We start from the raw sequence: 15,317 nt of genomic DNA, 5'->3' as shown, positions 1-15,317 counted from the left end.
TTGGCCTTCCTTTGTCTTTCATGAGCTTGCCATTTCTGAAGGCTACAAGCCATTTATTTTATAGACTGCCCCTTGTTTTGTGTGTGTCTGGCATTTCTTCATGGTTAGATTCAGATTATGCGTCTTTGTCAAGAATAACACAGAAGAGAGACAGCTTCTCGCTGATGGTAAAGGAGTTACGAGTATTGGTGGCGGGGGGAGGAGAGACAGAATGAATCATGTGGTGTTGGGTTGGAATTAAAGATGTCGAGAGGAACTGGGGAGGAAGTGGGGGGAGAAATACGTGTGTGTGTGATGTGTGTGTATGTAGTGTATGTGGGTGTGTGTTTTGTGTGTATGGGTCGTGTGTGTGTGTGTATGTAAAATGCCCTCTCTCTGCCCGCTGAGGGGCCCTGGGAACAGTAACACCCCGGCAGCAGTGAGCACACCCGGTGCTGGATCTCAGTTTCTCTGTAACGTTTTCCACTGAAGGAGCCAGTCAGGCATCCTTGGAGGCTGGGTCAGCACTGGGAAGGGAAAGTGAGATGAGCCTGGAATATCTTGTGCCAAAAAATAAGGAAGTGCTTAAAAACGAAGGGGCGCTCCCTGGCCCGATCTGGGATGAGATTTTAAATAAACGATACCAGTAATGGATTATAGCCCATTGAATAAAACAAGAATCCAGTGAGTCCATTCTGCTCTAACTAAACAATGCATAAATGGGAGGAAGGAAAGCTCTTTCCTGCAGTGGAATGCCAGCCACTAAGTAGAGCAGGAGTGTCCAAGCTGGAACATCGCCATCTGAGACCATCAGGGATGCTTGGTTTAGGCAAGGATCATCAGTGGACACACATGACAGGGGGAAGGTTAGAGGAACAGGAGATCTATGTAACCTCAAAGTACGTACCCACAAACTCCTGAGTACTAGAGGGAAAAACTGTAGCTTCTCTGAGGGGCGACCAGGCAGAAAGCCCCTGAACCAAGCGGTCAGTGATAACGTTACTACGTCGTGACCCTCCTTTAGGGCGCTCTGGAGAGACTCATAGCACAGAATGCCTCGTTTCCTTGTTCCTCAATTAGGGATGTCTTCTTACTAATTTCTGTGCCAAATGACACCGTTTAGTAACTCTGGTCTAAAGAACTTTTTACTTCTTATTTGCATATGACCGAGATAAATAACACTCAAATAAGGAAATGATATTCTCCCTTGAGTCTCTGAATTGTCTGGGAATGCCTCTCAACCACTGCGCCACCAGGGAAGCCCCTGAGATAGGCTTTTTTTGTGAGAAACTTGGGGTTAACCCAAACACTATTCTTGTAGTATTGGTGGATACAGAGAATGCTATCTACTGTTACAGAAAGTAAGTGGAACACTGATGAAGTAAGGGTTTAAATAATTCATATTTAATTGTATTTGCTTAATATTCATAAGCCTAAATGTAACACAAAGCAGAAATTAAAGTATCGGATTATATTCGTTTCCTGGGGCTGCTATAACAAGTCCACAAACTGGGTGGCTTAAAAGAACAGAAATTGGGCTTCCCTGGTGGCGCAGTGGTTGAGAGTCCGCCTGCCAATTCAGGGGACACGGGTTCGTGCCCTGGTCCGGGAAGATCCCACATGCCGCGGAGCGGCTGGGCCCGCGAGCCATGGCCACTAAGCCTGCGCGTCCGGAGCCTGTGTTCCACAACGGGAGAGGCCACAACAGTGAGAGGCCCGCGTACCGCACACACACACAAAAAAGAACAGAAATTAATTTTCTCATGGTTCTGGAAGGCAGACGTCTGAGATCAAGGTGTCGGTAGGGCCGCACCCCCACGGAAGGCTCAAGGGAAGCATGCTTCCTTCCTCTCCCCGTTTCTGGTGGCTGCTGGCCGTCCCAGTGCTCCTTGTCCTGCTCTACCTGCATCACCACGTGGCCTTCCTCCCTGTCTGTCTCTGTGTCTCCCCATGGCCTTTTATAAGGACACGGAGCTGGATTTAGGATCTTAGTGGATTTTAGGTCATACGTGAGTTAAGTATGACCTCAACATAACTAATTACATCTGCAAGACCCGATTTCCAAATGAGGCCACGTTCTAAGATTTATGGTGGACATCAATTTTGGGGGGGACAGTATTCAACCCACTGCAAGATGGATAAAAGGAAACAAATATTATCCAAAGTCCTTGCTTCACAGGTGATAAAGGAAGAAGGTGGACAAGGATAGAATTACAAGATGGGGAAGGGCTTCTGGAGGGCTGTTTAGTCCTCATAACCCAGGGTGATCCTGCAGAAGTAAAAAGTCTGCTCGCTCTCCAGGACGGGGGTATTGCCATGGCCACTGGGAAGGCACCGGCCCCACAGTGGTTTAAAAGTGACCATTGGGGCTGTGTTTAGGCCTTCCAGAAGTGGAAAACTCAGCCTCTAGCTGCGGGGTCTTCCCCTCTCCTCAAATCCTACGTAATAAGATGAGGAAAGAGAGAGGAAGGATTTGAAAACAGAGGGAGTAGGGTTGGCCTGATACTGGTGAAATGAAAGATCGGGTTCCTCTTTAGGAGACATACATTCGGTGTCTAGGAAACTCCCAGTTTGCAGGGTAGGTTGACCCTTTGCCCTGATTCTGCAGAGCAGGTTCCCTCCGAGAACCCTGCTAACCGGCAGGCCGGTACTCTTCCTAAAGGGGCTGATTCATCAAGGTGGTGTTTCACCTCCACCCAAAACTAAACTGAAAATGTCTGGAGGCAAGTTCTCCACCCTGTAGCCCTCGGTGTTCTCGGGGCTTCCATGGCTGTGCTCCAGCGTGTGGCATCCCCCAGCACGGGGCGGTCATGGGAGCTACTTCCGCCCCTGCAGGCTCTGGGCAGGGGAGCATCACATGCAAGACCACCCGCTAGACAAGAAGACAAGGGCCCGGGAATGGCTGCTGGGTTCCAATAACCTGGACAGCTTGACAGCCTAGGAATGAATGCAGGTGTGTTAGGGCCCCAGGGGTCTTCAGACCTGATCGAGGCATATGGACGAGCTCGTGATTTCGGGGTTTATTTATTCTATTTAATAAATATATTAAATGCATTTAATAAAACTAGAATATTTATAAGTGGAATGTTCTGGGTAGAGAGTGGAGACCATGAACCTGAGGCCCATTTTAGTTTTTAATTTATTTATTTAATTTATTTTATTTCTGGCTACGTTGGGTCTTTGTTGCTGTGCATGGGCTTTCTCTTGTTGCAGCGAGCGGGAGCTACTCTTCGTTGTGGTGCACGGGCTTCTCATTGCGGTGGCTTCTCTTGTTGCAGAGCACGGGCTCTAAGCACGCGGGTTTCAGTAGTTGTGGCTCGCGGGCTCAGTAGTTGTGGCTCGCGGGCTCTAGAGTGCAGGCTCAGCGGCCATGGCTCATGGGCTCAGTTGCTCAGCGACATGTGGGATCTTCCCAGACCAAGGCTCGAACCCGTGTTGCTGCATTGGCAGGCGGATTCTTAACCTCTGCACCACCAGGGAAGTCCCCCAAGGCCCATTTATGTAGACCTGCTCTTTCTAAATCCTTGTGAGCTGGGTGATGATGAAATTCAGAGTCTCCTGGCCGATGGCACACCTGTAAGCTGGTTGTATATAGCATCCTTGAGGGCTCCAAATCCTTCTCTCAGACTCTGATTTGGGAGGGGCTGGAGGTAACTCAGACTGAGAATATTTTCTTACTCCTTGTGGAGATGGGAAAAGGGAGCTCTGTACCCAGATGGGGGCCGATCGGGGTCCCCCACAGTCCACACTAGCCCTAGCAAGTGGGCATCAAGCAACCAGTGAGTCTAGCTATGGGCTGGAAATTCGGGTGTTGAAAGTTCCAGTGGCCTAGAACCTTCATAAGCTGGTGCAGGGGAGCAGGGGCTGGGATGCGGAGAGCTTCCAGCAAGGAATTGAGAGACCTCCACCCCCTACCAAAACGGGTGACTTTCAGAAACACAAGGACAGAGGCCTAGACTTTTGTCACAGGTCCGCCGTACTTGCATAGTCTGTGTTCTTTGCGATAGACGACACACTCACTTGGTTATAGTTTCACTCTTTTCCTACCTGCTCATTGGCAGGGGCTCGAAGAGCAAAGAATCCTAGGAAAACCATCAGTAAATGTTTCCTTGATGAAGTCGGTGTGGTGTGCCCTCGCTAAGCGCAGGTGTTCCAGAGGTTGAAGGTTTGAGTCCCACGGTACTACCAAGCCTTTTTTCCCACCTGAACTATGACCTTTTGTTAAAAAGCTGGCAATATTTATTTGACTCCTGCCTTTTCTGGTGGCCAGGGAGCCAGACACCCTCAGGAGTCCTCGTGTTAGTCCAGAAAGCTACCCTTGAGAAGTAAATCACAACATTGGAAATGTGGGTGGGAGACAGGAGGAAGGTCCCCTCCTCATCGAGGGTCTTGAATGAGCCGCGTCCCCGGGGGCCGTGGCCCCCTGCAGCCCCTGTCTGTTCTGTGGCCCCTGCGTCTGCCTTGGGTCATTACGGGTTTAAGCCCGCACGCAGTTGGAAGGTCACTGGCCTTTCCAGACCAGAACAGGACGGGTCTTCACGGTTAGGGGCGGGGCCTCAGGACGCAGAGGGCCCGCCTTCCTGCTGGGTACTGCTTGTCATCATCTCTTGCCAAGGACTTTTTCCTCCTGACCCGTTGTCTTCCCCGAAGGGCCGCTTTTCTATAGGGTGGTTCAAACATTTAGAACCACATTTAGACCTGAATGAACTTTCATCTTCTTGCTAAAGTATCTTCTTGTCTGTAGTCTCCACACACCTCAGCACTTCCTCTCGAACTGCTTTTCTCATAAACCAAGAGCAGCAGCAGGGCTTTGGGCCAATAGTTTGTATGCCATTGGCCTTATTCATAGCTTGTCAGCGTCACTGAGTTGTTCTCACCGAGGCCAGTGAAATAGTTATATTTCTGCCTTGCTTGTGTCCTTCCAAAAAGTAAAAAATAAATATGATCTTAAATGCCCAGGGTAGCAGGCTTATAAGTCACTTGCAGTTGATTTTGTTACAAACTAAATCATCATTCCTTTTTGTCTGCTTTGTAAACCCATGTGTACATCTGTGTCCCAGGTTTCTCTTTGATTAGTTTTTCTCATGATGGTTTAAAATAGTTTCAATTAACAAAATAAAAGTGGCACATTTTTAAAATATTGTAGTGGTGTTATAAACAGGATTGATCTTTGATGTAGCACTGAGTAAAAAACATACAGCATAAGGAAATTTAAGAATACTGTTGTAATGGATTCTTAATGCACCTTTTTTTTTATTGAAGTATGGTTGATTTACAACGTTGTGTTTAATTTCTGCTGTACAGCAAAGTGATACATGTATATGTTCGTTATACATATATATGTTCATTTTTATATTCTTTTCCGTTATGGATTATCACAGGATGTTGACTATAGTTCCCTGTGCTATACAGTAGGACCTTGTTGTTTATCCATCCTCTATGTAGTAGTTTGCATCTACTAACCCCAAACTCCCAGTCCATCCCTCCCCTCAGCTTCCCTCCCCCTTGGCAACCACAAGTCTGTTCTCTATGTCTGTGGGTCTGTTTCTGTTTTGCAGATAGGTTCATTTGTATCGTATTTTAGATTCCACATATAAGTGATATCATATGATATTTGTCTTTCTCTTTCTGACTCACTTCACTTAGTATGATAATCTCTAGGCCCATCCATGTTGCTGCAAATGGCATGATTACATTCTGTCTTATGGATGAGTAATATTCCATTGCATATATGTACCACATCTTGTTTATCCATTCATCTGTCGATGGACGTTTAGGCTGTTTCCATGTCTTGGCTATTGTAACTAGTGCTGCTATGAACAAACATAAGGTGCATGTATCTTTCCGAATTATGGTTTTGTCTGGGTGTATGCCCAGGAATGGGATTGCTGGATCATATGGCATCTTATATTATTTTATGTCACCCCTGCCACTGTTTTGTGTTTCAGGTACAGAGCCTTCATTTTTATTTTGACATTTTTGCTGTATGCAAGTTTTCACTTATCTCGAAAGCCTATCAGCATAGTTAAGGTAAGAAATCATTAAAAGCACTCGATGTCATTTCCTGCCTGTAATCTCTGTAAGGAACTAGTAAGCCGGTTGGGGGAAGGGGAGTTTGGGCGAGAGCAGTGAGATAAATGGAGAAATTGGATTGTTGAGAAGCAAGGTATTTTGCTGCTTTGGTTTTTAGTTTCTCTTTTCTGAAATTAATAGCTTTAAAATGGTTTTAGGATTTATAATTTCAGAGGTAGTATACTTCCGGTTATATTCGTTGACTGTTCCAGAATTCTAAAGCTTAATTAAATATCTATTCTGTCCTGTGTGAACTTTCCCTCCAAATATATCCAGTCTAAAAATGTTCCCCAAATCGCTTCTACGGTCATTAGGCTTTGATCCTAAGTCTGGCCGTGGTGGTGTTTCTCCATTATTCTTAGAACACTGAGTTTCTGTGTGAGTCATGGGTGGGCAGGAAGGTATTAAGCAGGCATTTAACTCGACTTGGGGAAAAGAAGATTAAAGATGACAGTCCTACGTAGTAGCCAGTTGTACCCTGGGAAAAAGCAGAGTAGTTTTCTCACCCTCACTGGCATGCCATCATTTTGCCTGCAGACTGTCAACTGGCTTGAATGGCTGCTGAGCCTTTATTATAGAAGGGACGAGGACATCGTCCAGGGCCAAAGGTAGTTCATTTACAGCCCCACTGCCCCTCCCTCACTTTTTCCTCATTCCCCGGGACACAGGTCCAGGACTGTAATTCCATTGACCTTTGTAGCCCTGCTTCCTGTGCTCCCCGGGTCGGGGGGAGGAGGGGCCAACTGCTGCACAGCTGTCCTCTCAGGCTCCCGGCCAGTGGCAGAGGCAGTGCCGAGGCTGTTGCTTCTCTGGACGGTTCTGTGTTCTCCGGTCTCTAGCAACTCCCAGTGGGCGTGAAACATCGTCTGTCTACTCCAAGGATCCTAAAATTCCTCCTTGACCCCTAGTAAGGAGGAATTTCCCCGGCCCTTCAAGTCGCTTGTAAACTTCTCCCTTTTTTGACGTAGGAAGTTTGAATAACTATGGCAATCTTTGCAGACCTTTTATAATGCAGTTTTCAAAAAAGAGAAAAGGATGGGGCAGGAGAGGGTGGGCCCTCATCCACCTGACCAGTGTCTCTAATATCATTACCAAGGACCAACCCACCCCTGTCAACTTAAATACTACTAATTCCTGTCTTCCTGGTTAGGGAAATACACATATGGCTCAAGAAAAAGGCAAGTTATGAAAAGGAAATAGACCGTTGAAGGGACCTTAGAAAGCGCCTAGAACTGAAGGAGCCGGTGGGGTTGGGAGCCTTCCTGAGGCTCCGATGGATCCTGGAAGGCCGGGCGTGGATCCTGGGGCCAATCCTGGCCTGCTGGGGGCATCGCGGTGCAGCAGCAGCCGGAAAGGTGCAGGGCCCGTGTTGGGACCGAGGCAGCATGCTGAGGGGGGCTGGCCACTGGAGGGTCTCCTTCTGGTGGTCACGAGGGTCCCCATTTAGCCAGGAAGGGAGGTGGCATCGTTCCAGGCCACTCTCCCGGCTTCCCCGTCGGGGGCTTGGGGCTTAGTGATGAGGGGTCCGGCTCTTAGTTCAGTTTTCATCAGTCACAGTGACTGCCACTGGCCGAGCCCCGCGCCTGACAAGGGGCACGCCTCCCTTATTTAATATCGTCACGGCAGTCCTATGAGTGTCCTTTTGAGGAAACAGACTCTGGAGCCTAATTCCTCTGTGCAGGCCAGGGCCACCGCAGGTGAATTCCACAGGGTTGGGCTGACTCCAGGGTCCCTGCCCTTACCCTCCCTGCCACAGGGTCTCTAGGGCAGGTGTAAGAAGCTGGGTACAGTCGCGGCATCACACCCAGATGTTCTTCAATGCGCAGATTGTCTGACTTAGCACCTTAGACGTGTCTGGATGTGGATTGGCCTGACGCAGAACCCCGGGGCTTCTTTGCCTTCTGAGATAGATAAGATGTCACACTACATATGACAACTTTCTTTGCAATGCCTTTCAAGGCTTTCACGGGCTTTATTTAGCTCATCTTATTTATAAAACTAGAAGTAGTGATGGTGCTGTTGACCCAAGGAACAGTCTGAATTATCTATAACCTATATTTATTAGCACATTATGAGCAAAACAAAATTAAAATATATTTGCGTACCTGGAATTGATCACCAGGGGTGACGAATCATAAAATGATTCATATTCTTTAGTGTCACTTATAGTGATGTGACATGTCGTGGTGGCATGAGGCTACTCTGTTTAGATTTAGTTTAACCACTGATGAAACCTTTCATTTTTCTCTGATTTTAGTATATAACAAAAAGGAAAAATAAGTGATAGTGATGAAAACAGGGCTGGGAGGAGGTGGGGTTACAACCCCGCTCTCTTCTGAGAGCTGCTCCAGCGCTAGCCCTGCCTCTTAACTGGAGGCCGATGGACAGGTGGGGCCTGCACGCTGCCCGAGGGACACTCTGGGGTGGGGGGTCTTCCCTGGCCCCCCACCCCCGGGGTGGGCCAGAACAAAAGCCTGAAAGCAGAGGGTTCTTGGGGAGAGCCTGAGCTGCAGGGGATCCAAGGTCCCCGAGGGGAGCTGTCCCATTGACCGGTCTGAGTGTGAATGTCCAGCCCTCTCTGCACACACGGGACCCAGGAAAAGAAAGTCGTGAAATCCTCAGTGGCGGACAGAAAACAAAGCCTGAAAGGCTGGAAGTGGGTACCTTGGCTTTGGGTGGGAAACTTGCTCTCTGGAAAGTTCTCCTGTTCCCAGTATTCGTATCTAAATAGGACACAACTCCAATGAAAATCTCAGCAATGTCTTTTTTAATTGAATAAAATAATCTTAGAGTTTATGTGAAAAGAATGACCAAGAATTAATTACCAAGGAAAGTGTGGAAAAGGGAACATTTTTTAAGCCACTATAATCAAACTATTATGGTATTGCATGAGGATAGACAAAGAGGTCAGTAGAAAAGTATAGAAAATACTGTGGAAACATACAGTAGAATGGCTGACAGAGGTGATGGGAAAAGTATAGTTCATCTAATACATGGTGTTGACACAACTGCAGATTCATCTGGAATAAAGTTGAACCCCTATCTTATAAAGAATAGATGGATGGATTAGAGATTTAAATGTAAAAAATAAAAAGTAAAAATCCAAGAACAAGATGATGTCCATCTTAGGGGTATGAAGTTGGGAAATCCAAAGGAATGATGGACGGAGGGGGTGAAGAGGCAGTTCACAGACAAGGGATATACCACTTTATACCCACAAAGTGGCAAAACACCTAAAAGAGTAATAGCCCCTGTCGCTGGCAGTGATGGCGGGAGAAGACTTTCAGGTATGGGTGATAGAGATGTGAAGTGTTAGGGCCTTTTGGAAAGCATCTGGGTAACACCTGTTGAAATTAAAGATGCTTGTCCTTCAGTCCTGCTTCTGGGAATCTTGTCCATAAAAATGAAAGTGCCAGCACTTAGGAGTATTTGCATAAGCATCTTTTTTGTAGCGTTGTCTGCAATTTTTTTTAAAGGAAAAAAAAAAACCTGGCTATTATGTGAACTTAATCAGCAGCTGAAAGTTTGAATAAATTATGGCACATCCATATTCTGATATGTGCAACTACTTAAAAGAATTAATTAGAGCCAAACCAGTTGACTCAGAAGGATTCCCAGCAGGTATTTTTGAGTAAGAAGAGTCAAGGTGGACATAAGTCCATGTAGGATGATCCTATTAAAAAAAAATAGACAGTGACCCAAAAGCTTCCCTGTGTATTCCTGTACACCTTTGTGAGTGGGTGTACCTTTGCATATGCAGGTGTGTGTCTGGTCTGTTTTCATGTGGCTCCTGTGAACTGACCACCTCCAGGTGCTATTGTAAATGGGGCCCAGGTTGTCTGTTCTTCCTGTTTTGAGCACTGTCTCATCCACTCTTGCTGCTGTAACAAAATACCATAGACTGGGTGGCTGTGGACAGCAGACGTTTGTTGCTCACAGTTCTGAAGGCTGGACATCCCAGATCAGGGAGGGTGCCAGCACGGTCAGTTTCTGGTGAGGGCCCTCTTCCAGCTTGCAGACGGCCGCTTCCTTGTAGCTTCACTTGGGGGAAGGTTGAGGAGCTCTCTGGAGTCCGTTTAAAAGAGCACTAATCCCATTCATGAGGGCTCCACCCTCATGACCTACCTACCTCCTAATACGGTCACCTCAGGGGTTCGGTTTCAACACATGAATTTTGTGGGAGCACCAGCATTCAGAGCATAGCAGGCACCAGAACTTTCATTTCTCTTCTAGGACTTCTTTTGCATAATGCTTTGGAGAGTTCTTTCAACCCAGAGCTTTATAAAAGGAGTCTAAAGGACTAGTTAAAATAAATGGACCCACACAACCTAATGAACCCTAGAAAATTTACGAAACATATGCACTCTGTATAGATGATGTACACACTCAAACGGACACACGCGTGCGCGTACGTGCGCACACACGAAACTCTGTGTGTCGTTCAGAGGTGAAGTGAAGCTGACACGACCCCTCTCCTCCTGATGAGGCCCGAATCCCCGGCTCTCCGTCTCCTGCCCCTCTCCCTGTCACCTCTCAGCATCTTCTGGACCCCTTCCCCGTTCCCACCGGGCTGTCTCCTCCGTTACAGGCAACGAGCAGCTCGCTGTAGCCTTGGCCAGGGAACCGAAGAGCCCATGTTTTTGGAATGAATGAGCGAATAAAGAGTTTCTCAGGGTGAAGCTGCTCAAGTTCAGAGTTTAGCGTGTAGAGTCTTCATTAATGTACATTTATATAAGAACATTGGTGCCTAAGTGACTGCACGGGCCGGTGTGTGTGGAGCTTACGGGGAACATGTCTGCTGCAGCTCCAGCTGCCCAGTGCTGGAGGTGGAGGGCGCTAGAGAGGGGATCTGTAGATGGGAGGTAAGTGCACACCCCCGTGTCCCTGACTCTCCCCCCACATGGTGCTTCGTGACATCATGGCTGTTTTCTGCATCCTTCCATCATGTCCACACCTGTCTTCTCTCACTCCCCCCCGCCGCCCACCTTCCAGTGACTCTGGCGTCTCGCGGTTTATTGTGTTGTTGCCGTTCCTTTGTGTATTACACAGACATTTTTAAACACTTATGAGCCCCAGGAACCTGGAATGTTCCATTCTGCTCTTCCTCCCTTGGCGTTTCACAACCGTATTTCTCAGCTGCCACATTATCTTTTGATTAATCGACTTTTAATCACTGCCTGGTGTATTTTGATTAATTTTATGTGTTATCTGTGGAAAGGCACATGTGTAAGAAATGTGCAAAGGAGACTGCTTTTATGAAAGCAAAGGACTAGCTCCCCACCCCCGAAATGATTTTATAACATGGTAAGCATCAGTTCACCTGGTGAGTTTTCTTTCTGACAAACTAAGTTTATCTTAGTTTCATTAATCCTTAATTTTCCTGCAAACACCAGGTTTGGGGAATAAAAGTCATTGAAAAGTTAAAATATGGCAGTCTTATTAAAAGCTAAGATGTGGTCATTTAAATATCCTCAGAACTCTTTATGCTCAAGTAATGTTAAGTCTTTTATTGCTTTTGCTTCCGCTTTTCAGTGGGGTGGGCTGGAGATTGCATTTCTCATATGAAGGAGGAGGGCTGGGGGGAGAAGGGAGCTGAATGAGATTAGGGCCAGCTGGAGGCCCTGGGGTGCTCCTGTGTGGGTGGACCCCAAACAGCTGCCAGTCGCTGAGCCTTTCTGAGGGCAAGGGACCCGGACAGGAGCTCTCTGCACACACCTCCACGTGCTCATCTTTACAGCAGCGCCGGACGGGCCGCGCTGTGCTGGCTTCTTAAGGTGCCGTGGGGAGTCCCCGTGAGTCGGCCGAGGTTGGAAACCGGCACAGCAGCACCAGGATCCCGGCTCAGAGCCCGTGTCCCTGACCGGCACCTCTCATCCCGGGGCAAACCAAAACAGAAAACCTCTTCTGCTTGTTTGTGAAACAAGAAGGGATGCTTTGTAATCCTTTATATCCGCCGTGGATGGTGAAGGAGGGTGTGGACCTGCCAGTGGGAGCCGCGTCCCTAACGGTCCTCTTCCCGGGCTTCCATGTAAGGCGTGTGTTCGCCAGCCCCGCTCGAGGGTCCCCCTCAGCCCACGGGGGTCCTTGCGTCCTGCCTGTGGCTCCCTTACTGAACGGTGAATGGACAGCTCCAAGAGAAGCAGCAGAGACGGGGCGGACACACCTGACTTCTGAAGGCACGAGGAGAAGGGAAGTACCACCTCGGGCGGGTGGGGAGGTGCCGGAAGTCCAGCTCGACGCAGAAAGGCAGGGCTCCCCCGTGTCCCGTCCCAAATTCACAGCCACGTGCACAGTTTCTCAGGCGGGCAGGGAAGGGGCTCTGAGGATCCCAGGATGACAGCGCCCGGCCTCCACCACTGCGGAGTGTGAGCTCGGCTGAGGAAAGCTATTTGCAAAGTGTTACTTTGAGTTTGGAAAGCGGAACCTTGGCTGGTTTTAGCGGAACCTTGTGTTTAAGTTACAACAGAGCAGCCCAGCGATAATGACAAAGCCACGTGACCACAGAGTGGCTGGGTCCCGTGTGCCAAGGCCAGGTCTCGGGGGCGTGTGTCCATGTAAAATCAGGTGTCCCGCCGTGGCTGACCACAGCCCTAGCAAGGCGGCCTTTTAAAGGAGATCAGCCTCTTTAGTGACCCCCTCCTGAAGAGGCGGGGTACCCACAAAGTGAAGGTGGTGGACAGGCCTTCTGGCTGCCCCCCACCTGGTGGACTGGGGTGCAGCTCCCTGCCCGCTGCCCTGTGTCTTGACCCCGGCGTAGATGCTCCTTCCGGGGCCAGCCTTCCTCACAGCCCCCCAGGCCCTCTCTCAGGTCGCAGCTCACTAAAGGACGCCCCTTCAGGACCTCTGCTCCCGCTGAGGGCCACCTCCTTGACCTTGAGGACGCCTCCTTTCTGCCCTCGCTCACACCTGATGGATGGGTTCGTCTGAGCCCCGTGTAGCGGAAACCTCAGAAAGCACCCAGCAGGGGAGAAGTGGCAGCCCAGGGCCACCTGGGAGGGGACACGTGTGACCCCCAGGTGGCACCGCAGGTGCATGGAGTCCTGTCTGCTGCCCCTTGTGTTGCTTTTTTGTTGGTTTTTTTGTTTGTTTGTTTGTTTCTTTTGCGGTACGCGGGCCTCTCACTGTCGCGGCCTCTCCCGTTGCGGAGCACAGGCTCCGGACACGCAGGCTCAGCGGCCATGGCTCACGGGCCCAGCCGCTCCGCAGCATGTGGGATCTTCCCGGACTGGGGCACGAACCCGTGTCCCCTGCATCGGCAGGCGGACTCTCACCCACTGCGCCACCAGGGAAGCCCCCCTTGTATTTTAAGGAACAAGTCACCTGTTACTCAGGTCCCCATAACAGGACAGCCCCGGCTGCCCTGCGGCACTTTTCTGGAAGTGTGGATGCCTCCTTAAGGAGCACCTTGAGCTAGTTTTAGGGGGAGTTTTGACATGTGATTTGCACATAGTAAAGTGCACAGATCTGCGGTGTCTAGCCTGGCAAATATTTACATGCTCACCTGGGAAATCATCACCTAGGTTAAGGTCTGGTCCCTGTCCAGCTCCCTGTGCCTGGTCCCCGTCACTGTTACCCTTCTCTAGGTGACCACCATTCTCGCCAATGTCACCTGGATTTATTTCCCTCCTCCTGAGCTTCATAAACAGAGTCCTCCCATTTGTGCTCCTTTGTGTCAGGCTTACTTTGTTTCGAGATTCATCCTCATCCTTGTGTGGACCTGTAACTTGTAGTCAGTTATATAAATCCAGCAAGATGAATCCATTCTTCCGTTCTGGGCAGCTGGTCCCCCATGCTGCCCAGCTGCTCTGAGCAGTCGTCTCTGGGTGGCCCGGTACAGGCTGCGTCGGCTGTGTCTGTGCTCAGGAGGGCACGGCCACTAGGGAGCTCGAGAAACCATCCTCGTTGGTAGGCACTCTGTGGGTCCCCTAGACACACCGCCCCAGAGGTGCCGTATCCCCCTAGAACGCAGTCACCCTAGGACAGCTGTAAGGAGAGGGGCGGCTGAGCCCCACCTGAGTGCACTCTCTCTCTCTGGCTTCTGTCCTCCCCATGGATATCCCAGGGTGAGCTGCACAGCTACTGCACGGCTTCATATGAGGGGGCGGTCGGATTCAACAGCCAGAGCCGAAAAGCCGGGGACACCCCCACTCACCAGCTCCCAGACAACGGGACCGACTGCGGCTGGGCCCCATTTGGTGAGTTCTCCGTCCGTCCCCCTGCTTTCGTCCCATGGCTGAAGCTGGCCATCCCCGCAGGCCTCCTCCCCAGGTGGCAGTCCCCGAGCCAGCGGGCTGGTCTCAGCAGCGGTGACGATGCTGTCAGATGCAGCTGCGCGTCCAGGTGCAGACTAACCTCTCCTCCCAGCAAACCAGCCTCGCACCTTCAGCGGCCGCACGTTTCCCGTGCCCGTGGGCACAGGTGTCGCTCAGCGGTCAGATCTGCTGAAGGTCATCTGCAGGTTGCATTTGTCCAAGCTGGAAGTTAGGACTTACAGGGCGTAAGCTGTGGGTGGAAAGAAGAGAGCAATCTCCGAGCTGTGGTGTGGGGCTGGCCTGGGGCGCCCGGACCACAGCCGGTGTAACATGTGAAACAGAACAGAACCCACAAGCTCACCGCCAGCCATGGGGATTTGACCTAATGGGAGTAATGTTTATGTAGCGATTATTGGAAACATGGTGACTCGATTTCCAGTTGCTGTATTTTCTGTGTTCCCTTCTGAGGACGCCACCCAGACGTAGAGGGCAGAGGCCTCGTATGTCACTGTACCTCTCCTGGACATAAATTGGTATTCAGTGAAGAGTAAACAATACTCTCCTTTTCCTGTTGCTTTTCGCCCCGTGTAGATCAGGAAAACTACCAGCAGCTGCTCGGCGCCCTGGACTACTCCTTCCTGTGTGCGTACGCTGTTGGCATGTACCTGAGGTAGGTCTGGCCAAGACTGCAAGACCCAGGTGGTCCGCTGGGTGCACAGCGCGGCTCAGGTACGCTGAAGACGCGGCCCCGCCTGCGGGTGGCTGGTCCTCCAGTCTCTCCTCAGAGACAAGGATGAGGTGGAAGCCAGCGCACGGCCCGGGTGTCCTGCTGATCGGGCAGACTGTCCTCAGACGGCTTTCCTGGCCCCGGGGTTGGAGGCACCGTGAGCCCTGCCGGGACCCGGTCACCCAGGAGCAGGGCACTGGCAGCTCCCCACCCGGCGAGCGCGGCAGAGCCTCCTCTCCTCTGGTTTCAGGGGCCGCCGTCTCTCTCCTAGCCCCGCCTGGCATCAG

General features: G+C 50.1%; 1 protein-coding gene across 3 annotated transcripts in view; it reads left to right on the top strand.

The window, feature by feature from the left end:
* The window catches only part of SLC37A1 (solute carrier family 37 member 1), a gene marked incomplete at its 3' end in the record, with an annotated part of 68,378 nt that overhangs the window by 9,892 nt on the left and 43,169 nt on the right, over positions 1–15,317 (top strand). For all 3 annotated transcript variants that reach the window (XM_081235227.1, XM_081235226.1, XM_081235225.1), the window contains exons 3-5: positions 5,928–6,009; positions 14,114–14,246; positions 14,895–14,973. In XM_081235227.1, the coding sequence (XP_081091353.1) occupies positions 5,928–6,009; positions 14,114–14,246; positions 14,895–14,973 (294 nt within the window). The remainder of the gene's footprint in view (positions 1–5,927; positions 6,010–14,113; positions 14,247–14,894; positions 14,974–15,317) is intronic.

This window comes from Mesoplodon bidens (assembly GCF_964165515.1).
Source record: "Mesoplodon bidens genome assembly, chromosome: 5".
Lineage (NCBI taxonomy): Eukaryota > Metazoa > Chordata > Mammalia > Artiodactyla > Ziphiidae > Mesoplodon > Mesoplodon bidens.
Note: the sequence above shows the minus strand (reverse complement) of the source record. Positions and strands in the feature narration are given on the sequence as shown.